The 27,190-nt window shown below is 37.9% G+C and overlaps 1 protein-coding gene across 4 annotated transcripts in view; it reads left to right on the top strand.

Moving 5' to 3' along the window:
• The window catches only part of st3gal3b (ST3 beta-galactoside alpha-2,3-sialyltransferase 3b), a 64,518-nt gene that overhangs the window by 16,533 nt on the left and 20,795 nt on the right, over positions 1-27,190 (top strand). For 2 of the 4 annotated variants that reach the window (XM_082172178.1, XM_082172179.1), the window contains 8 exons: positions 1,003-1,074; positions 1,430-1,477; positions 6,024-6,066; positions 9,460-9,552; positions 15,320-15,414; positions 21,335-21,398; positions 22,108-22,203; positions 22,309-22,495. In XM_082172178.1, the coding sequence (XP_082028304.1) occupies positions 1,003-1,074; positions 1,430-1,477; positions 6,024-6,066; positions 9,460-9,552; positions 15,320-15,414; positions 21,335-21,398; positions 22,108-22,203; positions 22,309-22,495 (698 nt within the window). The remainder of the gene's footprint in view (positions 1-1,002; positions 1,075-1,429; positions 1,478-6,023; positions 6,067-9,459; positions 9,553-15,319; positions 15,415-21,334; positions 21,399-22,107; positions 22,204-22,308; positions 22,496-27,190) is intronic. The other 2 variants (XM_082172180.1, XM_082172181.1) reach the window with 2 other exon arrangements.

The following is a 27,190-nucleotide window of genomic DNA, read 5'->3' as shown; positions in this document are numbered from 1 at the left end:
TGTCTGTCATGAACTTTGCCACTTCATGAACCACATGAAGCCACTGCTTATAGAGTGCACGAGTACTGAACTGAGGTCTTTTTGCCACCTAATTGGGTTTGAACGGTCCAGTTTTTGCGAGTATCCTCGTGAACACAGTCATTTATTTCTTAAGTGAGTGTAAACAGTGGAGAAAGTGTATGTGTCACAGTATATTGGATCTGTGCATCTGGTCTTAAAGTGGCAGCAGCCTAATATTCCTGTTGCTGTCTGTGCCATTAATCTTAAACAACAAAAGACAAAGAAATAATCACTCACTGCTCCTGGCTAAATCACTTTTCTAACTTTAAAAATAATACATTTATATTTAATTTGCACAGTGAAGACTATGCAGTGTTTTTTGTACATTTAATTACTTGTATACAATTGATGTAGTATTTCTTATTTAGGTGCTTGAATTTTTTCAGGTAATTTTTTCAGGTCTATTTCATTTGTGTCTTTGTTCTATTGTGGGGTTTTTTTTTTTATCCTATTGCTTGTAATTTATTTATTTTGTCTTATTTGATCACTGACTGTTCACTTGTCTTCAGTAAGCTTGAGTTTTTTTCACTTAGTATTAGTTTTTTGTGATATTGAAAATGGTATCAAAAATTGTGATTATAAAAACCTTATTTAAAGCAAAAATAACTACATTTTGATATATCGTTATCGTGAAATAAAATTACTCCTATCGTGATAGATGGTCATATCGCCCACCCCTAATTGTGAGATGAGATGTTGCTTTGACGCAGTGGAGATATAGTGTTAAATGTTCAAGACTCAGTGTAATCGTTTTCAAAGCTGGTTTTGTCCATTCTGAAAGAAGATCTGTGGCATCAAACCTGAAAACTTTCTGAAGGCACTGTATGCTAATGTGTGTTTTTGGTTTCTGCATGTTCATAATGTTTACCCTCATTATCATATGCTGTTTGACTTTGCACATATTTAGCAGGTCTGCTAATTTTTAATTCTTTTGTTTCACAGATAAAGATGTGACAGCCACAGTAAAAGTCCATAAAGTCACTAAAAATAGTGTCAAATCGCCTGTGACCAAAGGTAGAAACTCTACCGCTCCTTCTGTTGTGGCGATTATTGGGGACTGGTGAAATAATCAATGGGCTCTCCGTTGGGAACTAACATCCTTATCCATCTGGGCTTCTTTTTTTTTAAAGCTTTTTTTTAATAATCAATTTCACTAATGGTATCAGCTGGAAACTGTGGTGATGGGGATCCTGAAATTTTCAACCTCATGTAATTCCTGGAACTAATGCAACTTTCTAGTTCGTACTGTTTGAAATAGGTTGGTGATTGTGGGTTTGGCCTGAGGGTCATTCAGTGTGACCTCAAAGTTTCCAGAAGATTGTGTCAAGGACAGAACCCACGAGGCCTAATTGATGGTCTTGTGTTTCAGAGCCGGTGGTCGAGGGTCCTGTCTCCGTGGGACGAACAGTAGGCTCAGGTACAGCCTTACTGCAAAGAGTGCACTCTGGTCAACATGAGAAACCTAGCAGTTAATATGGGAGGCCTGGTAGTCCAGAGAGAATGTCCTCCACTACATTACTCACAAAAGACACTTTCACACCAAATGCGATATGATAAAACAAAAAACAAACCGACAAATAATTTAATTAATTTGCACAGTACAAAAAGGTGGTGCTGAATGACAGTAAAGCTCACACCAGCCAGGACAAATACCTGAAAGGTGCCCCACTTTGTGCCTGACCTGTACCTTAAAGGGGTAGTTCACCCAAAAATTTGAATGAACGTCATTGGTTCTTGCTGAAGCTCAAACGTGCTCCGTAACACATGAGAATAAACCTCATTGGTTCTTGCTGAAGCTCAAACGTGCTCCGTAACACGAGAATGAACCTCCTTGGTTCTTGCGGAAGCTCAAACGTGCTGCGTAACACGAGAATAAACCTCATTGGTTCTTGCAGAAGCTCAAACGTGCTGCGTAACACATGAGAATAAACCTCATTGGTTCTTGCAGAAGCTCAAACGTGCTGTGTAACACATGAGAATAAACCTCATTGGTTCTTGCTGAAGCTCAAACGTGCTCCGTAACACGAGAATGAACCTCCTTGGTTCTTGCAGAAGCTCAAACGTGCTGCGTAACACATGAGAATAAACCTCATTGGTTCTTGCTGAAGCTCAAACGTGCTGCGTAACACATGAGAATAAACCTCATTGGTTCTTGCAGAAGCTCAAACGTGCTCCGTAACACGAGAATAAACCTCATTGGTTCTTGCAGAAGCTCAAACGTGCTGCGTAACACATGAGAATAAACCTCATTGGTTCTTGCTGAAGCTCAAACGTGCTCCGTAACACGAGAATGAACCTCCTTGGTTCTTGCGGAAGCTCAAACGTGCTGCGTAGCACATGAGAATAAACCTCCTTGGTTCTTGCTGAAGCTCAAACGTGCTGCGTAACACGAGAATAAACCTCATTGGTTCTTGCGGAAGCTCAAACGTGCTGCGTAACACGAGAATGAACCTCATTGGTTCTTGCGGAAGCTCAAACGTGCTGCGTAACACATGAGAATAAACCTCATTGGTTCTTGCTGAAGCTCAAACGTGCTGCGTAACACGAGAATAAACCTCATTGGTTCTTGCGGAAGCTCAAACGTGCTGCGTAACACATGAGAATAAACCTCATTGGTTCTTGCTGAAGCTCAAACGTGCTGCGTAACACGAGAATAAACCTCATTGGTTCTTGCGGAAGCTCAAACGTGCTGCGTAACACGAGAATGAACCTCATTGGTTCTTGCTGAAGCTCAAACGTGCTGCGTAACACGAGAATGAACCTCCTTGGTTCTTGCGGAAGCTCAAACGTGCTGCGTAACACGAGAATGAACCTCATTGGTTCTTGCGGAAGCTCAAACGTGCTGCGTAACACATGAGAATAAACCTCCTTGGTTCTTGCTGAAGCTCAAACGTGCTGCGTAACACGAGAATGAACCTCATTGGTTCTTGCGGAAGCTCAAACGTGCTGCGTAACACATGAGAATAAACCTCATTGGTTCTTGCTGAAGCTCAAACGTGCTGCGTAACACGAGAATAAACCTCATTGGTTCTTGCTGAAGCTCAAACGTGCTGCGTAACACGAGAATGAACCTCATTGGTTCTTGCTGAAGCTCAAACGTGCTGCGTAACACGAGAATGAACCTCCTTGGTTCTTGCGGAAGCTCAAATGTGTGGCATAACACCTATTAGAGATATTTTTTCTCAAATAAAAGTTAGTTTTTTAGAACGCTGGCCCTGTGACGTGTACCGACAACTATACATTATTTAAGTGTATTCTCTTCGTTAAGATTTTTATATAGCAACTGTGTCAAGTATATGTTTCATTTATAATGTTTCTCCTTTAATCCAATATAAAATTTCATACCGTAATTTAATACCTCATAACTGGTAGTATAACAAGCCTATAAGCAAGATTAATTGTTATACCAGTTTGACATGACAGAAGAATGGCCTAAATTCAATCTGTTCATTATATAAAGCAATCGTGTCTTTTCAGAAAATTTAGACTAAACCGCTAAATTAATTTTGATTTTATGATCCCTTTATGAACTTTTTGAAGGCGTCAAAGTAGTAGTTGTTTAACTGTCAATGTCTGTTGTGTGTCGAAGATTGAAGTCTGGTCTGAATGGCGCAGTTTTTTTAAATTATTATTTAAAGGGCGCATTAGTAATAGCCTATGTGCCTATTTATTACACACACAGGGATGCCAAATATTGGCAGCAGCACTCAAAGATGACAAATATTAAAAATAAAAGGATTACAATGTAAAAGATTAGTATTGTGTAGATAAAGATATGGTGGAATCCGGCTTGTCCTGTAGATGGTCTGCTTGCCCCGCTTTAAGCTCGCGCACGTGCAGATCCGTGTGCTCTCTGGAGACACGTTCAGTCTTTCCGCTTGCAAATTCCACCATGTAAATAGCGAATCCGCCATGGCACGAGAGCAACTGGCTTTCAAAGGGAATGGGAGATGACACTCTGATTGGTTTATTGCACGTTACGCCCAAAACACTCCCATTCCTCATTAAGAGAATAGGGACGACCCTTTTTCCTGTCGTTAAACTAGCAAAAGTGGATTCGGACTTCGATTCGGTTGGGTGAGTTTTTATCCCCAGGTGAGACAAAAAATTTTCAACAGATATTAAAAACAATGTCAGAGAAAGTTCATCCCTGCTTAGCTGCATAATAATCTTTCTATTCAAAATTTTGTATGTCACAGTTGGTGTGAAAGAGTCTTAAGATAGTGTACATGGGTCATTATCAGGACCTGTTAAACTTTTAAGAAATGTTTCTCCGAGCACCAGGGCCGTAACCACCAAAAAGTGAATCTCATTTATTTACAGTCAATATTGTGCTTTGTGCAGTCTTTTTTTTTCCATTACAGAGTTGAACTTGAACTTAATGAGATGGGTGTTGAGTAAACATCGAAGTGCTGCTGATTAAGTCTCCAAGAGAAACGTAATAAAAATATTTAAGAAAAAAAAGAAGAAAAAAAAAAGAAAAAAAATGACATCACAGATTATTTTCATTGTATTATTTTTAAGTGGGAATTGTGATTGCATGACATTTTAGAAAAGCATTGTAGTAAAACTACATAATATTTTGGTTAAGTAAATGATTAATAGGGATATTTCCTTTTTTATTTTAAACGTTTTTTTGCATTACACATGAAACCAAGTTAAATCTATAAAAGAATATAACCAACTTCATATCTTGTTTAATACATCAGTAATTATATTGTCATTGGGATACATACAGAACAGCACACACGTGCACCAACATACAATACACTATGAATGAAAACCACATCTTAGCCTTCATACCTTAGAATGATGTCTTTATGACTATAGCAGAATGTGTTTGTTATAATATGAATGGGTTTTCACTCTTCATTTTGCAAAGACTTGCATTATAAATCACAGTGATTTGCAGGCTGCCAGTTTTAAACTGCTAAACCAGCCTAAACCTATACCAGAGATACTTAGATTGTCAGTTTTTGGTGTTATTTATTTCTGCAACCCACTTTACATCCCTGTGAAATTGTAATCAAAAACTTGGGCCTCCATCTGAAAGGGTTCATGTCTGACCCCGGCGGGTATCTAAGAGTTTGCTTGCTGTGGTTCCACAGTTAAAACACCCTCGGAGGGTCTGTCTCTGAATTGCCTATTGTGAATAATTCCTTTTCAGAAGTGGTCACTTTCTAACCAGTTCCTCCTCTCCAATCTGCAGCATCTGTCTGGAGAGCATCAGAGGCGTTCTCAAACTCTCCTTCCCATGCCTTAGTGCCATATGACTAGCAATGCTGTCCTCGCTGATGCCTTATTCACGCTGTGAATGCTACCAACTGTTGCTAATGAGAATGTAGCAGCTGAATTAATGTTTTGTTCCACATTTACCTGTTCATCAGTCCTTTTTACTGAGCCCATTATTTCAGTCTGCTTGGTAAATATTTGGTCTTTTGTTAAATGTTTTTTTGTTTCTAGCGGCACTGCTCTTGCTATCGCATTAAGCATGCTTAAAGTTGAAGATGTTACTGTTTCTATTGACCAGACGGAATGAAGTAGGCATACTTAAGTATGCACAGCAGTTTTGGTTTACTGCTTTTTCATTTCCCCCTGCTCACACTTCTGTTTTTTCTCTTCTTTTTTGAAGGCTTAGCATCATTGACACCTCATTGACACCTATGGTCTTATGAAGCCCTCATAGGTGGAGAGCTGCTTTTTTAACAATTTCCCAGTTGAAATGTGGAATGTTTTGGCTGGTCTAATCTTATATTGCTGCTGCTTCTGCGTACACTAAGATCCTTTAGATGATGACCTAACTATTTGAATGTTATTTATTATTTACATGTTTAGTGGTACAAAAATGCACCAGTGATGCATTTTGACATGATGATGGCATAACAAGTGAGGACTTACATTTCTTTTTGTGTTTGGCTTATAATGTTCTGAGTTAATGTTCATTTTCATCTTTCTCTTCACAGTGTTTGATAAGCAAGGGTTCGTGCTGAATTTGGACACAAAGCTGTAAGTATTCTGTATGATACCATCCCTTCCTTATACATTTCACCAATAGAGAGAAAATTTACATCAAATAATCGAAATGTTAATACAACGGTCAATACAAGAGCAAGCAGCCTTTTAGTGTATCTTGATAATTATTTTTTTATTTTTTACTATCATGATCTTTAGATTACATAAAGAATTTGTATTATAGGTATTAGATGCTGTCACTGGTCACCGTTTCTTTTTCACCACATTACCTTTCTACTTTCACTTGTTCAGTTCAGTCGTCCTGAACTGTAAGAAATTATTTAAAAAAAATGTAAATGTTATTGTTCCAAAATATATTGCTTTTGCTCACCAATGTTGTATTTTTTAAATAAAAAATTAAGTAAAAACTGTAAACTTGTGAAATAATACATTTCAAAATAACAGTTTTTTTATATATTTGAACATAATTTATTCCTGTGATGGCAAAGACAATCCTCCAGTCATCAGTGTCACATGATCCTTCAGAAATCATTCTAATATGCTGCTTTACAGCTCTAGAAACACTTATTATAATATTATTATTATGATGATTATTATAAAACCTTGTTTTTTTTTATTGGATTCTTTGAATAGAAGGTTCAACAGTTTTTTTTTGGGGGGGGGGGGGGGGGATATAAATCTTTATAAATGGCTTTAGTCACTTTTAATCAATTGAATGCATCTTTGCTGAATTTCTTAAAAAAATTAACCCCAAACTTTTGAATAGTAGTGTTTAATATATCAAGTGGTTGTAGCAATACATATTATATAGAGAAATATAATAAATAAAAAACCTAGGGTACTAAAAAGTCTTTAAAGCAATAAAGGCTTTTGCCCCCATTCAGTGCCATCAGTGTCTTTGAGCAATCTATTCCAGCGACCTCGTGTGTGACGTGTTGTGATGTATGATAGGTCTGTGTGTGGTAGGTATATGTTTACATTTCATCTTTGAAGCAGCCATACTCTCAGACTCTCACCTCGCCCTAATTTCTCAGTGTTGAGCATCAGAGAAGGCATGTCTGTCCACACCATGCGCACGTACAATAAGCAAAGCCTTCGACAGGTTTAGATTTCATTGACGCTGTGAGCAAAAACTGTCTGTGTGGTGCACTTCATCATTCAGCTGGCCTCAATCCACCACCCGTTCTGCTGCTCAAAGACTCTGAGCTGTCACGACAACAAAATATGACACTGTCCCATTGGGCCAACCACTTAATCAAAATGAAGGCTTCAGCAAATAAGTGTCTTGTGGCTTTTATTTTAACTGTTGAAAAGGCACTTAGTGTCAGACTATGTGATTTGATGTTGAAACCTGGGGTTTCGGCATTTTATCAACAATGTAAATTCGGAGAACATGGTTTTGGTTTTTTATTGTGTTACTGACACTTCAGAAAAATGGACATAGTTATTTAATAGTGATTTTTTATCCAGTATTGAGATTTACACAGTTGATGCTTTAGATGCCATTTAACAAGGTGGTCCAGCCAGCATGTGTCCATTCTCAACCACCTCCAGTCTCTGATAGTCCTGATGTCTCTCTCTCTCTCTCTCTCTCTCTCTCTCTCACACACACACACACACTCTCACACTCCCACAAACCCATTGGCCTCTCAGACCTGACCTGTGTCCTCTTCACCTGTTTATTTGAACTGCTTTCATTGTGAGCTGCAGGTTATTAATGATGCCACAGTTTAGGTGGTAGGAGCGTGTCTGCTGCCCCCATCCATTTAGAGGATTTCTCGATATTTTATTATTGTTACAACCACTTGATATATTATATGTATATATAACGTATGTCCAAAAGTTTGGGGTCTGTAAGATATTTTTATTTTAAAATATTTTTGAAAGAATTATCTTATGCTCACATAGGCTGCATTTTTTGGTCAAAATACAAAAATAACTGTTTTCCATGTTAATATAGTTTAAAATGTAATTTATTCCTGTGATGGTAAAAACTGAATTTTCAGCATCACTTTACTTTATTTTTTACATTATTTTTTTGAGGAGTTCAAAAGAACAGCATTTATTTGACATAGTATTTTTGTAACGATGTAAAAAGTCAGATTTAATGCATTGTTGCTGAATAAAGTATTCATTTCTTTCTTTCTTTTTCTTGTTTTTTTTATCTTACCAACCCCATAATTTTAAATGTTGGTGTAAATATATCTAAAAATAATAGTTTTACATTGTTAGTCTGTTTTGATTTCTGTCTTTGTCTGTGTTCTGTCTATTAGTTCAGTTTAGTCTTCCTCTGCCCATTTCTGTTTGTTTCCATAGTTACTTATTAATTAGTTAGTTCAGTTCTGGTGTGTTTTGTTAATTTGTCTCTTTAGTTCTGTCTATTTATATCCTGTCTTCTGTCTTGTTCTTGGTCAGTTATTTTACGTTGCAAGTGTAAGTTGTTCTGGTTTTTGTTCTGAGTTTATTTTGTTTAGTTTGAGACTGTTTATTAAATATTACTGCTGCACTTTAGATCCTGCTTCTGCCTCTGCTTCAACCGAAATTGTAACAAATAGAATACTGTAAGTCTTTTAAAAAGAGTCCTGATTGTTCCAGGTTCTGTTCAAGTTTTTAACTTTTTTGTGTCAGTGTCATACAAAATATCTTTGACTCACGTAGAACTCTACCCTGATTAAAATGAAAACATTTAAATTAAAATTAAATTAAAATAATACTGTAAGGCACCTACAATGGAGGCAATAAAGTATAACCACAAGATTCCAAACATTGCAGATTTTAACAAGACATGAGTTATATGGCATTGCTGTCTGTAAAGCATTGTTTGCATTGTGCAAACTTCTGTCACGCATAACCAGATGTTTACTCATCTAGAAAAGTAGACAGTTTTATTGTTTGAAAAATAAACTAGCTTTATGGAATAATTAGTGTAAGTACTTTACATTTCAGCTTTTAAACAACCCGGAACGCTGGCCCTGTTTAGTTTACTGAGCGTGTAACCAGTTTTTGCCTTTTTCCTATAAAAATAAAACTGAGGGGCAAGTCAAAATTGTTTTCTGTGGTAACATCATACCACAAATGCTGTCTTTAGAGCGTTAGCTGTTTTGAGCTTGGAACATTCTTTCAGAACAAAAGTATGAAATAAACACGCTCACTGTTTGTGCAGCCAGCAAAATGTGTTGCATTCCTATTGTTTGACTATTTCATTTATTTAACACATCAGCGATAAACGAAGTTTCACAAAGTAATCCATCACATCCTGATCTAGATGCCATCCATCATGTGCCAGGCAAGATAAAACAATGTAATATACCTCAGATTCACCATTACCCTGTAGCATAGTTATGCTGTCTGATGTTTCTGTCAGGTTTAACATTTACAACCCAAAATGAATGCCTCCTCTTTCTTCTCCTCTCTAACTGTCTACAGGCCTCCAGAGTTGGTGTACAAGTATGGAAACCTCAGTGAAGGATCCTGCAAACCTGGCTATGCAGCTGCCAAAATGACTGCTATCTATCCAAAGTATGAACCGATTTTTTTATTAACATAATACTCAGGGTTCGACAATAAGAATGACCCATTGCCTTTTTCTGTAACTTATTGTACATGTTGTTGCACAATCTGCTGTTTTAAATGAGTGATGCACTGATATTTAGGCCACTGAAAAACAGTTTACATTTTGGCTGAAATTAGTGCTTTTCTGGTGTCTTTTTCGTGCACACAACATGTATAAGCTATAACAGGTAGATATGCTCTGTATAACATAATTTTAATTATATTTTTACTTATTCTGTTAGTGATGTCTTAATCATAATTATTTAAAGTGCCCCTATTATGCTTTTTCAAATATTAACTTTCATGCCGTGTGTAATATAGCTGTTTGTGAGAGTAATTTGTCTAAAGAGTTTTAAATATCAAAGTACATGACAATTAAAGTTATTGTCTCCTAAAATAAAGAAGTGTTGAGTTGTCAGCAATTCCATTCTCATTTCCTGTTACATACCTATGTAACAATGTAACAAATTTGCATAATGCCAGCCTTTGGTCTTCATTGACTGCCCGCAAACATCTACTTTGACCCTGTACAAAACACTCTAGTTGTAGCTAGAGAGACTGAATCTTCGAACAAACCATTTTCAGACTCTTTGAGAAAAGAGATGATGTGCAATGGAAGAAAATTAAAGTTTATTTTTAATTTTTTATTACCTAGGCTGCATGTAAACAAAAGAAAATTAGGAACCTTTACAATAGCATAATAGGGGCACTTTAATGTATGTTTGAATAAACCTGTCAAAATATATTACAGCCACCGTTTAAATGTTAAAATTTGAGTAGAAACATAATTTGATTATTAAAAAACTGCCTTGCATGCAGTTTAAATGTTTGTACAACTCAGTTTGTTGGTTGACTGTTGGTTGTTACAATACATATGTAATAATTTTGGTGTTGGTGTTTCAGTAAAAAATAATTTGGTGCACCATTAGTTAAAGTTAGCTGTCTGAGATGGGTGATATTGTTGAAAATATATGAAAAAAAAAAAAAAATCCCCAAAACAAATGTCTAAATATAAAGTAAATTGTTCATCAAAGTGGTGACTGACAGAAACACATTCTTATTGTTGATTGCTGATATATATGAATTGAGGTCTATTGCAGTTTCACTTGAATTTGCACTCTGCTAGATGTGGTTGTGTTTTGAGAAAAGGTATTTCATATTTCAAAAGGAGGATAAATGAAGATGGCAGATGGGATGGATGTTTGGTTGGAAGAACACAAAGAAGCTTTGGCTGAATGCTGTGTTTTTAGTCATCTTTTTTTTTTTTTTTTATCTGTTCAGCTTTTTTGAAACCTGCTTTTGATCTGGAAGGCTTTGCAATATTGAGCTCTCTGTCGTCTTCAGAATTAAGTACAAACTCTATGAATGGAAGACCGCTTTGTTAAAGATTTACTTCTGTAGTCCTGATTTACCAAGTTCCTTGTGTATTCAACTCTCCCTGGTTTTGAGAGACACTATGTCACTTCTCAGCCATGAAGCCCCTGAGGCCAGTCTCATAATATCTCAGATTGAACAGAAAGCTGTTCCCCTGATCCATTAAGTCCTTGTTAATTTGTGACCTACCACAACAAACAACCACTTCCGCATGCTCGCCAGCTCCACAATGTGCCTGTTGTAACTCTTTTGGAAGTGGACAGTGATTCTGTCATTGCGGCTGAGAGGAAAATGCTCTGTAAAGCAGCCACTGTGGAGAACCGAATGAGTCAACTTCTTCCATTTGACTAAATTCTCAGAGCTCTCCTCGACTCTCAATGATGTCACACAACGCTCAGCGACCCTCAGTGACGCCATGGCCCTTTGATGGAGCTTTCCGTATTTGCTGGCATCCGTATTCCATTGTTCCCTCATCTTTAGGATAATTCTCCTGCTGGCTATTGTTAGCAGAAGTCATTTTTCCACTACAGCATGCCCAACGATGATAAACATTAAGCATCACGGTTTGGTTTGTTCATGGATATTTCTCTCATCGCCATAAGATTGTTTAGAAATAGCTTTTCCACCAATCAAGCAAGATTATTTTGGAAGGGATTTTAGAAGCTATCACAAAACAGTAACTATCACACAATAGCAACAGCAATATTTAGTCAGATGGTTGCCCTGGATTGATTTAAACAAAAACTGACTAAACAAAAATATTAATTTAAGGAAAAAAACCTTTTAAAGAAGAGAGAGTGTAAAGAACAGTTGACAACAAGAATGACAAGTTCACGTTGCAGAAGACGTTTTGTTTTGTTGTTATTTGTCTAGAGGCAGTACAAGCATCAAGAGACCCATAAAGCAGAGCAATGACTGAATTGGTGCCTAAAACTTTTTAACAGGTCCCCCAATTAATGGCATATGTGTTAACAGTGTCTACAATGTGCCTCTAATTAACATGTGATGGATCAAGGTTCTCAGGGTCTCTGTTTATTTTTCGGGGTCAAAAGGCACTGCTGCCACATCATTACAACACAAATATTTGAGCTTTTTTATTGCATGATAAATTATTTATAATGATGTTTAGGATACATTGATTCAGTTAAGATGTTGCCAGAATCACGGTGAACTAAAGAAACATTTTATGTACTTTTTGAACGTATAAACAGATAATAGGTTTCACAAACTGACAACTGTACAACAATATTGATTAATTATAAATGATAAATATACTGTTGTTCCTTGTTAATTCATGCTCATTAATAATATAAAAAGCTTGCATTTTTAAAAAAGTTTTTAAAAAACGAAGTATTATACGTAGACAGTATATGTAAACAAATTGAACCTTATTGTAAAGTGTTTCCATTGAATTAATCAAAGCATAGTAGTTTTGTAGTTGGATATTTTTTAAGCATCTAAGAGGACTAACTGTGTACATTTTGGATAAAGAACCTTAAGACTCAATTTCAAGAAAGTCACCTAGTATAATTAAAGGCACAATATGTAAGATTTTTGGATTAAAATATCAAAAAACCACTAGAACAATGTTAAATATTTTGTTGACTTGTGGACTTACATTATCCCAAATGTTTCTAACAAGGTTTAAATCCAGAGGATTTGGCAATTTTAACCAGTGTAATGGTCTGTATCATTGGGTCGCCTGTCAGTGACGTCATGTCCCATTACCCTTGATTTCCTCGATTTTCCAGGAAACCCCAAAACTTTAATATATTATGCGTTTTATTAGACAGGTGAGAAACTGTTTGGATACCGTCATCGACAGAAAACGAATCCTTGTTCAATACGGTTTGAATCTTGTTTTCTTGATTTACTGCGAGTAACATGTTTGTACCCAGAAAGTAAATCAGACAACACTATTTTGACAAGTGGCTAAAATGGCATAATCAGAAATAGCTTTATTTTTGTTTACAGTAATACAGCATTTTTGCCCACCATACAATGTTTTAAAATGAATTGTATGCCATTAACAAACACTCGTAACAATCTATCTTTTATTAATATGATATTCTAATATCAATCTAGCTTACTGCAGTGTGCAACAAGTGTCTCATACCAACACCGAGAGTGTTCCGCTCCGACAGCTCTCACCCCCGCCCTGCTTCATACCACAGTAACGTTAATAAAGCTTTAATACATTAGCTCATCCATGAATATGATTTCTACCCAAGTCCCGTCTGATTGGTTTTAATCAGCTGTGGAGGTGAAGACAACAACTCCCATTATTCCGCACTCATTCAAGGCGTCATCAAGCTACGCCTTTGTTATTGTTTTGAATAAAAGTCCTCTAATGGAAAAACTTACATACTGTCCCTTAAAATTTTACTTTTATCTTTATGCAAACAATTTATTTTTTAAATCTAGAAAAACTTATCAGCCTCACTAATCAGTGGTTGGATAAAGTAGGGATGGTCCTATTAAGGTTAAAGCCCAATTGCATGTATATGGTCATTTGGGCAATTGCTTATCTCTCCCTTTAGCGGTTTCATTTTAATAGGGGATCCCTGCATGTGTAGGAAACCACCTGAAGCCATGTGATCCCACCCTCTGTTAGTTCAGTCGTTGGCTCACCCATGGAATCAACTTTATTTTCAACACCTCTACTCCTTTCCCCAAATTGTTTGTATTGGACTCTTAAATCAAATGTCTTGGTTGAACTTGAGCGGCCGGTTATAAAAATACAGCCCCCAGTGAGAGATAGCCATGAGGAAATGAGCACAATGTGCACAGGCCTCCTGTTCAGGACCCCTTTAAGACAAGCAGACCCCTGTCTGTCTTTAGACCTAAAGCTCTCTCACCCAGTTATTTATAATGCGAGTTAGTCCGCACCCCACAAGCCACAAGTTAATTAATCACAGTTTGTTTTGGCAAGACTTCGCTTTGTCTGCTTTTATCAGGTGATATCAGAAGAGTATCCGATGCAACCGTTTTTTTCCTTTTTTCTTGACGTTGTCGGATATCCTCTAGCCTTCAGCGATTAGTACATAAAATAGAAACACTTTTATCAGAATCTGTTTACCAGTTGCCAATAGTGAGCCCATTCATTTCCTCATCTCATTTCCTGCCATTGCTCTGACTTTTTTTTTCAATTGACATCCTCTTTGTCCTCATTTTCCCGACATATCAGACATTGTTGTAGATTTAGATGGTTCAAAAGCAACTGGAGTCCTCTGTTACCAAAAAAGCTTGTTAAATTGCTCCCTTTAATGTGAATTTTGATGGTCATTAACTCCTGCTGCTCTGTACTTTGGAAAGGATTTTGGGAAAGGGGTTCTGCTATTTTTTCTTCCTAAAAGCAAGAGCTGTTTTTTTAAATGACCCTTGTGTTCTCTTTACTGATCCATGATTAGTCTTTTAAGTTTTCTTAAGGGAACCTAGTTTTTTCAAACCGCATGTAACTCTCGACAAGCTTTCCTTGTTAGTCTTCCCCCTGACCAATCTACTGCAATTTTCTAACTTAATTATAAAAGACCTCAGAAAGAGGGGGAAAAAAACCTCTGAAAAATGATCCAATATCCTCATGTTTGTAAATGAATAATGAGCCTGTTGAGTTGGGAGGGTCGTAAAAACAGACATCCATCGTGTGGCCACACTTACGGAAGCAGAAAAGTGGCAGCGTTCACGATGTGTTTGTGGAAGATGCTCTGCTGTCTGAGACTTATAAAAATGACCCCTGAAAGGGATCTGTATTGAAAAATGTTGTTTGATGGCTTCTGAAAGTTCACACTGCTTACCGGCACCTTTGAGCAGCTCAGTGTTCCACTTCCTGGAGATTTCCCATTTGTATTGCTTTAAATGTTGTCGAAATGCCCTTTGGTAGCAGGCGGAGTAGATAAAAAATGACAGCGAGGATCTGTGGGTCAGAGGCACAGGCATTTATCGTTGCATTTGCACATCAAGCTTTAAGAGGGGAGTGTGCTGGGAAATGGCCTCCGGGTAGGGTATCCCCTGACTCCTCTAAGAAGGGGTGAACGGAGGCCTGGGTTCGTGATTGATTGGTGCTGGATCAGCCACACTGTTTTAAACTTTAATCACAGGTCAAAGCAGAGATGAAGTGAGACCTCTCACATACAAAAGCCCCTTTTGACTCCCCAAGCTCCTGATGTCCAGGAAGGGAATGTGTTGTTTGGCTATATTTTATTAGCCCTTTTGATATGGAATTGATATGGAGATGTTTTTGGTACTGTGCAAATATTTGCAGTCTTCTATTAGATTTGCTGAATTTGCATTTGTCTACATCTGAATGTTAGTTGTCAATAGAATGTACATTCATTATGTTTTGTTTCTTATGCTTTTGCAGGTTTAGTAAGCCAGCTTCCATGTTTCTGGACCGAAACTTTAAGCGGCTTGCAAAAGTTAACAACTATTTACCTCCATTTGGATTTAAAACACAAGGTATGTATCTTTTTTAAAATAGATTTGTTAAGGTGGACTTTGCCCTTTAACAACAATATTCTCCAAATGCTGTCTTGTTTCCAAAAATTTTTTATTTACACAAGTTAATTATTTGAATCGGTATGAAGCACTTTTTGGGAGGTCTGCAAAAAAAATTTTTTCCAACAAATTTTTGTTATTATTGTGTCCTGTTCATTGTTATGCCCCTAATATGCTCTCGTTCATAGAGATTTTTTGATGGATATCGAGGCTTTTTAGGTTGTGTGGAATCTGCAATCACAGACCCGGTTTGTTTGCTCGTTTCCAAGGCTGCGATGCGCTGCTTCTCCTGCCAACTGGCATCCCGGGGTGTCGAAATACTATTGGGTGAACAGGCAGTGGGCGAGATCACACAGACCAAACAAAACCCGACTGACAATACGGAGCTTGTAAAATAATAATATAACTGGCTGTAGAAGTGTTTTTCAGAGAAACGAGTATGTGAAATTAGCATGTTTCCTAAATATCTAAATATCCGTTAGGGTAGGGTGTCATGGTCATTCGTAAATGACAATTGGTGTCGCAAGAACGCATCTCGTATAGTGTGCCATAGTGGATGACAACTGATGCTGCTTGTCTAAAGTGTAAAATCATTGGTTACCCGTAAGCCAATCACATAACGTTTTGTTATGACGTGTGTTATGCGCATGCTCAGCCGCATTGAACTTCCACTGTAAACACATGTATGATGCGAAAACAAAACCATCGAGCGAAATACCGGAGTGAACATGGCTGTGAACGACTTTTGCAGATTATGTGAAGTAAATCTACGCATCCACGGTACAATCAGCGTCTACGTCACGGCTCTCAGCCCGCCCTCTGTTCGTTGATTGGCCGGCTGTTTTGAGGCCGGAGGAAAACTGGGAGATAGGTCGCTATCTCAGACTGAGTACAGAAGCGAACTGAAATTGAGCGGAAGTACGAAGTCTGACGTAGTCAGGCTACGTAAACCCTTTTGTACACAGCTGTCAAACATGGCGAGACAAAAGAGAGACGGTTGTATTGGTGCTGCTAGATTGAATTATGCAATGGAGAAAAGGTTAATGCAGCTATATGGCAACAATAGTCCTACCTTTGTGATGTTTCCTCGAGCGACTACCACGACAGAGTGAAAGATAAATGCTGGCGAGCGATAGCGGAGGTGCTTCAGCAACCCGGTGATTACTGGAATTAGCGTTAGGCTAGTACAACCATTGTTTGTTTACGCTCTTGTTTCCAGAAGTCAGTCGCTTGTTCTGCCTTCTCAATGATGTCACGCACATTGTTAAAGATGCCAATCGATGATTGGTCGTGAAGCAACGTGTTGTCTGTTTCTTGTCCATGACAAGACAAGAATTTAGGAGTCAAGATCACATAATCTGACTGACAAAACAGACAAAAAAATTGTGTAGTCTGAACCAGGCATATCGCTGATGCGCACATTGCAATATCAATGCTAAAATGAAATAATGTGCAGCCTTTCTAACGGCTTAGCTCCAGTCTATTTAACGGATCTTCTATCGCCCTATAATCCATCGCGCTCTTTAAGATCACTAAATTCAAGGCTTTTGGTCATACCTAGGATATCCAGAACCACCAAAGGAGGGAGAGCATTTTCACATTTGGCTCCAAAACTCTGGAATAGTCTTCCTGATACTGTTCGTTGCTCAGACTCGCTCTCCCAGTTTAAAACTAGATTAAAGTCGCATTTCTTCAGCCAGGCATTCATATAATCCTACAGTTCAAACTACAATCCGGCCTCTAGCTCATAAATGCCAGAGGAGAACTGGCTCCCGACTGAGCCTGGGTTCTCCCAAGGTTTTTTTTTTCTCCATTAGGTCACCTGATGGAGTTTTAGGACACCATTAGGTCACTTGATGGAGTTTTTCGGTTCCTTGCCACTGTTGCCTTTGGCTTGCTCAGTTGGGGATATTTTGGGGATATTTAATTTAATTTTATCAATCAATAAATTCCTCTTGAAACAAACTTTGTTGTATTATTTTAATTTAATCCTGTGAAGCTGCTTTGATACAATCTGTATTGTGAAAAGCGCTATACAAATATACTTGACTTGACTTGACTTGACTACTACCCCCCCCCCCCCCCCCCCTCCTCCACACAACGCTATACTAGTTTTTGTGGCTTGATAAACAAATAACATTCTGTATCTTAAAAATTTATCATTTCTAAAGTTTATATTTTGGGTTTATATAAGTCAGTCTCACTATCATTCCTTCTCTTTCATACTGTGCACATTAGGGCTGGGGTAAACGATTATTAATTAAACGATTAGTCGGGCGATTATTTTATCGATTAGTCGACTAATCTAACGACTAATTGGAATTATTTATCCTGTCTGTTATTCGCATATCTCTGTCGAGCCGTTACTCCGATGGATTTCAAACTCGACAGCTGTCTGGGCACGAGTAAGTGCAGTGCCAAGTTTGACGTTGTTTGGATGAGAAATGCAAAAGATATGTTAAATATATTGGTAAAAGAAGCACTTAGAAGGTTGTGGTTTAAAAATAAACATTCTGACATAAACACACTGTCAGCTACAATGTTTACTTCTGAATAATATAGTATAAATGTGATAAATCCTTTTTTTTTTTCATGCAATTAATCCATTGAATCAATATAAAAGTAAATTTTCACATTGAAACTGTTGAAAATACACAACAAAGTAAGTTGATCCACATATGACAGCCTCTGAACTCGGTCAATACTAATCTGGACTAAACATAGGCTACATTCAATCAGCCATCGCTAGAAATACCTTCTGAACGACGGCGACCTTCTTTTTTGACGGCGATCAGCTGTAAAATGGCTTAGGTCCTGCTCGGTTTTCGTTGACTTTGAGTACAAGAATTGAAAGTTTTTTAAAAGATCCCCTGGGGTTAACGTGTCAGCATTCGACAGAAGTTTGACGCTGTCGTGTGAGAACAAGCATCAGTCGGCATTTCTCTTCCTCCCGCGTGCCTCATCTTCTTAATCTCCTCACGTAAATGATTAGATTTCGATGGCTTACGTTTCTTCCCTACGGCAGAATCCACCACAGGTTCATCAATGTATTATTTTTTTTGTTTGTTTGTTGATCAAAAAGTGCAAAGTAGATAAGGAAAACTAGGATGCCGGGTGTCAGAGCGCCACCGTTACTGTTTACAATGCGTGGAATGGTGCGCTGTGATTGGTTGAGCGGATTTGTGGCATTCTGCAGAGAAAGGAGACGTGTGTGTGTGGCGAGCTGTACCTCCGGGAATGGTGCAAAAAAATAAATAGATAATAAATAAAGAAGCGTCGACGCAAAAAATATGACGTCGACGTAATTTTGGCGTCGACGTCATCGACGCACCGCTACAGCTCTAGTGCACATTAATATCTTCCCTCCTGCACATGCACTCAGCAATTCAAAACTTGTCCCGCAGCTGATTTTCAAGAATATTTAAGCAAAATGGACAAAACAGACCCAAATAAAATAATGCAATTAATCAGAATCCTATCTGGAATTCTATCATTCGTATATAGAGCTTATTATTGATACAATTGCATTTGACATGCAACTTCACTCTCGAAAAGTCAAGAGAAAGCAGAAGTTTAACTGGCATAAATAAAAAGTATTACTGGACAATAATACGTCTCTGGTCACAAAAATGACTCCTGTCATAAACTCCAAATGTTTTAAACTGTTAGCGTTCATGTTTCTATATAGCAGTAGGATGCCAAACCTTACTTTGATCAACCATTGCCGGTTCAGGACAGGGATGACCCTGATATTGCAGGAGTGTCTGAGAGTAAACCTCTGTTGTGTGTACGTGGCCTGATGTAATGCACTGTATGGCAGACATTTATGTACCTCAGTGATGTGGGGGTTTTATTCCATTCAGCAGAGAACAAGAACTTCATTCTACTGAGCTTTGTGAATGTATCAAAGAGAATGAGACATTCAGAGAAAGACCTGTAGATAAGAAAACGGTTTCTTGAAACCAATTGGTTGTTAATGTAATCCTCCGTTGTCTGCTCAGTTTTTTTCCCCCTCCATCTGAAAAGACGATTACATCTTAGATTTCAGCACATTGTCAAATGTTCCAGCACTTGAGGGCAACGGGCACATAAGGGTACCTTGAATGTAACCTTTGTGTTCGGTTAAGGGCTGCCGTGTCCACGCACATGAAGACTTTCAAAAGAGCAGGTCCCTTGTTTACATTACACCTGGTTTCTGTTTGCTGCACGGATCGTGAGCCTAGCGTGACTTCGCTTTTAACTTTATTCATTTGGATAGGTGATACGTGTGGTTCTTGAATAGAGCTTGACAAAGGTTCTCGAGTCGTGGGCCAGAAAGGCATAAAAATAGATGTCTTATTTCTGCACTACCAATTCAGATATAAGCGATCCCTGCGGCCACCTACGACTTTGTGATTTCTGCTCTTGATTACGTCGCCCTCAGTGGAAAACATTCAGTCAAAGCATTGCAGATGGTTTTGTCGACCGTAAGGTAATCCCAACATCCTTTAAAGACGGGAGAACCAAATACCTCAAAGGAGAATAAACCATTAGGGCTGTTTTGACTGTAAGTTTGGCCTTTTAAGTGCCTTACAGTATTAAGTAGCCTCTTAAATGTCTCCGGTGACTCAGGATGAAGTGTCACTCTTAGCTACTTTGGTGAAGTTCCTCTAAAACTCACGATGAATTGTTTAAATAGTTTATGAGCATATATATATATTCGTTTCGTATTCCAGTGTGGTCCCGACGCTGTTTTTGCAGTGTGTGGTGATGCTTGATGTGAGCCGTCAGCACTTTGTCCAAACAATGACGGCTACTCCCTGCTGCTTTTTAATCATTCAGGTCACAGTTTAGGGTCAATGCAGATTTCCAGCTCTTACGTTAGCTTTCACACTACACCGACTGTTGCACTTCTGGAGGATGAATCAATTTACAGAAGGTTTTTACATTCTGTATTGTTGTAATCACATCCATTCACTTCAAACCAAACCAAACCAAACCAAACCAAACCACAGGACTACATTGGTGCATCCTATTATGTTTGCCTCTCAATAACATAGCGTCTATGGCAATAAAAAAGATAATCTCACATGTGAGCTCTTTGTTGTCAGAAACAGTAATGGTAGTCATTAGGGTAGATGCTTTCAAACCACCGGACGAGGAAAAAAAGGAAGAATTATGTACAGATGTAGATTTGGCGCCTCACACGTACTGCAAAGTGCCTAGCAGACCTCCCAAAGTGTTTCCCTCCATGTTATGCCTTCTTGATTCTTGTTCATTGGAATATAGTTAAGGTCAAAAAGGTATTTTGGGAAAATGGGCAAGTCCGTACTCCTTGAATTAGCACTTTTTCAATCTGTTTTCTCATCTTTGGCCTTTTATAGTATGCATACTCATGCTTTAGTTACCTCAATGGATCACACTAATGCAGCCTTACTAGGAAATCCCGTATCTTCGCTGATATCAGGCGGCATAATCTGTGGCTTCCACGAATGCCTTCGAGGGTATCGGAGGAATGATCACTATGACCAAACAGCTCTGTAAATTTACATCACGAGGTGACATACTAAAGGCATTGTAGAACATTAAATTGAAGTCTTTGGCACAGGAATTTTACTTGTTTGCAAATGGCGTTCCACTTTTACAGACTGGTTTTTCCAAGGTGTCAGTAACCTATTTTCAGTTGCTAATACAACTTCCAGGAGCCTCCAAGCAAATAATACAATCATGCTTCTCCATCAGACCACCAGAAGTGTAGATTACTAATGGAGAAAATCATTTGAGTCAGATTAGAGCCGTAACCATTTAGAGATGTTTTTGTTTCATCTTCTTTGTTCTCTCTCTCTCTCTCTCTCTCTCTCTCTCTCTCTCTCTCTCTCTCTCTCTCTCTCTCTCTCTACAGAAAGAATCATAGATGTTATTTTATCTTCCACAAAGAATTATGGACTGGGTCCAGATTTGGATAGGTAAGACCTTCTCTTTTTTTTTTTTTGGGGTTTTGAAATAAGGCTTATGCTCACCAAGCCTGCATTTATTTCAATAAAATATTAATGATATGAAATATTATTACAATTTAAAATAACTGTTTTCAATTTTAATATATTTAAAAATGTCATTTTTTTCCTGTGATGGTAAAGCTGAATTTTCAGCATAATTAATCCAGTATTCAGTGTCACATGATCCTTCAGAAATCATTCTAATATGATTTGATGCTCAAGAAACATTTATTATTATTGTCGGTGTTGAAAACAGTTGTGCTACTTAATATATTTGTGGAAACAGTGATACTTTTCTTCTTCTTTTTTTTTTCTTTTTTTTTACGGATTCCAGGAGGCATTTTATTGAAATGGAAATCTTTTTTTAACATTGTAAAAGTATTTAAAGTAATTTTTGATCAGTTTAATGCATCCTTGCTGAATAAAATAATTCATTTCTTTAAAAAAAAAAATATATTTTAATGTGTATTAAGCATAAAATGTTCTGACTGACTCTGATTGTCATGGTTTGCATAACGCATGTATATAGTGTATCATCTTTTACCTGACCTTTTTTAAACTACAGTTATAGGCAATATCAGGTTAGGCTTGTGTCAGTTTTAATAGCTGAATATGGTTGTAAAGATGTATGCAGGTTTTGGAGTAATGCCACCTTTTTTCTCATATGTTCTCTTTGCAGTTTGAGTTGTAAAAGGTGTATAATAGTAGGTAATGGTGGTATCCTTAGCAACAAGTCTTTAGGATCCCGCATCGACGAATACGATGTTGTAGTAAGGTGAGTGCACACAGTCACCATGTTCTGCTTTTTTAATGTCCAAATCAATAAACAGAACAAATAAAAGAATTGCAGACACAAATGCCGCTGATTTGCACTTTTTAGACTCAACGAGGCCCCAGTGAATGGTTACACCAGAGATGTAGGTACTAAGACCACCATGAGGATAACCTATCCTGAGGGGGCCATCCAGAAGCCTGAACGCTATGAAAAAGATTCCCTCTTTGTCTTCTCTGCTTTCAAACCTCTCGACTTTAAATGGTTGAGACAGATGGTCAACAGAGAGAAACTGGTAAGACCTTGTTTCCCTCAGTAAAATCTGTATTTTTTTTTTGTTTGTTTTTTTGTTTACTTGTTAACCCTTTAGAACCTGAAGCTAAAATAGGTGTTTTTCACATATTTAGATTTTTTGACTGTACAATTCTAAAACAATGTGCTATCTTAATGTGCAAGGTGTCATCTTTTTCAGAAAAAGATTAGCTTTCAACAAATTACAGTTATTGACCATTATTGTGTGTGTTGAGTTTGTAAATAGAATTTAAATAGACAAAAATAAAAAAAGAGAATAAATGTACTGATTTTTATTTAGAAAAAAAACTGGAAAAAAATCATGAACGAAAGAAACTAACACTTTAAAGTTGATAAATTAACTATAATACATATATACAAGTCTTTTTTGTGACATTGGGTTGCACAGTTTTCATTTAGGACACTTTTTTTCATACACGCACACATACAAATGCATGCATTCATAGGCACGCACACATACACATGCACTCACTACATGCTTAGATACGTGAAAGAGTAACGGCCATCCACTTCCCAAGTTTCATTAAAAATCATCCCAATCCCCTCTTCTGCTGTCTAACACTTCTTTCGCCATGTATTTGTTCGTTTCTTTTATTATTTTATGCAATCCAAAACACTCTAACCTGCCGCGCTTCGTATCTCTGTTCAAATCCTTCCTTCCCGCGCTGCTGTCATTTGCAGACGGAAAGCATGAAATTACTGTAATAAGCCGTATATTGCCGAAAAGCGCATGTTGTCTACTGTCAGGGGCAATTTGAATGGTTCTGATAGTGCAACTGGTTGAAGAGTTACAGTCAAATTAATATAACTTGCTGATATGTGTCGGCGACGACACAGCCGGTTCTAAAGGGTTAAGGTCTCCTTATTTATTTAAGCGTGAGGTAGAATGATTCCAGTTGTTTTTACAGGCCCATTTTCTGCACTATATTTTATTTAACTTTTATTAAACTTGAAATCATTTATGAATTCAGAGTAATGTTAATATTGCCATCCAACAAAAAAAATACTGCATTGAAATTTTTGTGGTTAAAGGATTTTGATAAAGAATAGCTATAGAAGAAATGGCTTCTATTGTTCAAGGACTTTCGTCTCATTTTTAGCGTGTGGTAAAACATTCTCCTTCCAGGTTTGACTGACATCTTGTGAATTAGCCTCTTAATCAGGAGGGTCGGCACGTCTGAATGAGCTCTCTCTTATCTCACACAGTTTTAATGGCTCTGCCTCCATCCCATTTCTTATCACATAAAGAGCAAGCATAAGCACTCCTTTCTCCTCTGGAGTCGGCTGACTCGGCTACTCAAGGACGTGTTTTTTTCTTTTCCAGTCTTCTGCCATGTAATTGTGGTCAAGGCGTTTGGTCAAGGCGTGTGTGGTTTCCCCCATAATCTCCCTTTTCGGATATACTTGTCTTCCTCAGCTGCACACCTGCTTGTTTTCCCCTGTTGTCAAGTGGGAATCTGGCGGCAACGTGCCTCAGGAGTTCCCGGGCCAACACAGCTGCTGGGCTTTCAGGGGACCAGCTCTGGATTTTTTTACAGGATGACATTTGTCAGTGTGCAATAGACTTGGCAGAGGAAGAAAAATAGAGAGCTATTTGATCACCCTCCCTCCCCTCTGGCCCCTGAAAGAGCCAGATTTGTCTGAACATCTGATCGTAACAAGCTGGACAGTGGAAAGTGCTCAGATAATTGATCTGCCCTCTGGCTTCTGATACATTGGCTTTGATCCCATGGAAGGAAGAATTTCCTTCACCAAATGAGGGGTCAAGAAAGCTCCAATGTGTCTGCCATAATGTTAGAAACAGCGTTCAGAGGATGGTGACTGATGAAAATAGTATTAGTTAACAGAATAGCTTTTTTTTTTACCTGAAAAAGGAACATTGGATGTTCCAGCCATACTAGAATCTAACGGGGAGGTTCTTGGTTGTAAAAATGGAAATAAAAATAAGAATATTCTAGATACCCAACGTTTGCTAATAAAAAAGACAAGCATGACTCGTACTGCTGGTCATATTAAGCTTTGGTATGTAACTCATCCTCAATGAATTAGGTTTACATGCACACCAAAAATCTGCTTTTACACGTTTACATGTGCTTTTACTTTTCTAAACAATCACAGTTATACAGTTGGATTTTTATCCGATGGATAGTAAAATGGGCAAAATAAACTCTTAGCCCTACGATGAAGGAGGGACCCAAGCCATATCTAGAAACAGAATATCACAGAGACCACCCAGAATACCCTAGCAACCACATAGCAATTGACATAAACCACTAAGAACACCTTAGCAACTGCATAAAAACCCCTGGCAGTGATTTTTGTTCAGGCAAGCAGCACTCAGATTTTCTTCCGAAAATGTAAAAATGCAGTTCCTGATTGTTTTTCTTCCTCCGGCAGACAGCCACAGCTGTAAAAGATGTTTATATCCAGCTAGTCTACGTGACCTCCCGTGCATGTATTAAGTTGTAAGAGTATCATGTTTAAAGTGGAGTTTTTAACCGATTGTCACTTGACAAATGAAGCCTATCACTATTGTGAATTCTTACAGATGAAAAACGACTGACTTCTATTCTTCTCTATTGATCAACGTCAGACTCCGAGAGCCCCTCGCATTCCCTCGCTCCTTTCTCAAACAGTTTAACTTTGGCTGTGTTTATTTTTAACTGGCGAAGGGTGGTATTTTAGGGCCAGATGAAAATCTGACTAGGCGTTTATCTAGTTTGTGCACTCTATACGTACCGCAGATGTTTCTTTGAGTAATTTGAGTAATCTCTAAACAATAACAGCTATTCATCACCATGCTTAATCACACATAATCTTATCAAACACTGTGTCCCTAACAACAGTATACAGTTCTTCTCATGTTTGAAAACAAATACATTCCCTGCAGGCCGCTTCCAAGTCTTATTTAGATCTTACGACATATCTTTGAAAATGTCTTCGCTCCAAAGAAAAATCCTGTTGATTGACATGTGGTGATGTTGCTGCTACTTTGCCAAACTATAAACGCTTCCCTTTATTGGCAGATACCTGGTGGTGAAATGGAAAACGCTTTGTTTATGCAATCGGTGACAACAGCGATTGAGATCCATTGTGTGGCGATGTCTTTCATTTGGAGATGAACGCATAAAGGCATGTGCGATTGTGTGGGCAGTTGGTTTTAGAAAGGCACGTAGCTTTAGACTTCAGTGTAATCCTTGACTAGCACTGACTCCTCATTCTCTTCATCTCAAACAGTCACACTGATGTAACTTTGAACAGTGGCTGCTTGCAGCTTTGAAGGGTTTTTTTTCTCTCTGCTACTCTTTTGTACGCTGTGGACGCTCAAGGGTGGAAGGAATGCCAACCTTTTCAGTTCGTAACTTCGTATTGACAGAACAGTAGACGGGTGTCTTCCCAGCATTGAAGAATCTTGCTGGAGTTCACCTGAATATTAAGCTATGAGGCATGAGTGCTCTTCACAAATGCAAACCACCTGTTAGTCAAATTATTGCATTTTGATGAAAGATTATGAAGACAAACAATTATGTTTTTGGAATAACATGCATGTGATGAATATTTAACAGTAATATCATGAATGTGCATTAAAGCCGACATAAAATCAAAATTAGCCATTGAAACAAGGTTAGTTGTTATGGGAAGAAGGGGATGGGAACCGGCGAACATTCCAACAACCTTATAATCATAAAATAAACAAACAACAAAACGAAAGTAAATGCGGCAGCCCCTCGCGGGCGACTGCCGCCACATATAAACAAAACATAACATAAATAGTCCAGGCCTGGTCCTCTCTCGTCCTTCACTGTCGTCGCTCCTCCTTTTATGCTTCCGCTCTTCCGTGAGAGATACGAGACAGGTGCGTCGCGCAACCGCTTTTTATTTGTCTTGTAAAAGGCGGTTGCTAACAAGTGGCTAAATGGGACTACAAAGGTTGTCAGGGACATTATACATCACGCCGAACAGGTAAACTCAGGTCTACTCACTAGTCCACTTACAACCTCGCTGTACTCAACTCAACCTTTCGGGGAAAATATAATTTTTTTTAAATGAAGACTTAAACATTTGTTGGAATCTTTTTTTTATCACAGAGCTTATTTTCTGCAATAATCCAAAAGCCAATGGATTTTGCCTATTTAGTTTTTTGTCGAAGGAACCAGGGTGATGCTAACTTTTATCCATGCGTATATATTTTTTTAACTCTTTTTTCTTTTTCTTTTTTTTACCTTATAATCCTGAATTAAAATGTCAAGTCAAAATCATTTTCTGTGGTCACGGAGTTGAATTCATTTTGAACTCGGAACATTACTTTCACACTAAACACTCGACACAACACAGATTTGTTAAAACTCCATAAACGCGTCACATTGTTCTCTTGATTTCACCTATTTTAGTCATTCAAAATGGATTAACGCCTCAGAGGTCACTGATGTAAAAACATACGAAGGAGCCTGATTTGAAAATGGGCAATGGGCTAGCCGTCATGTGTGATAAGAGCGTACTTAATTAACGAGTCCTAGAGGTCGCGGAGGAGCATGTGGCTCCCACGATAATTATTTTCATTCAGAATACCATTGACTAGGTAATCCTCTGGCTTCTCTCTGAATATATTTACCCATCACTTCTTTCTTCCATATGTCTTAATCCCTTATTATTTCAGCCTTACATGGTAAGAGCAAGG

The sequence above is a fragment of the Leuciscus leuciscus genome (genome assembly GCF_965113295.1).
Source record: "Leuciscus leuciscus genome assembly, chromosome: 6".
In the NCBI taxonomy this organism is placed as follows: domain Eukaryota; kingdom Metazoa; phylum Chordata; class Actinopteri; order Cypriniformes; family Leuciscidae; genus Leuciscus; species Leuciscus leuciscus.
Note: the sequence above shows the minus strand (reverse complement) of the source record. Positions and strands in the feature narration are given on the sequence as shown.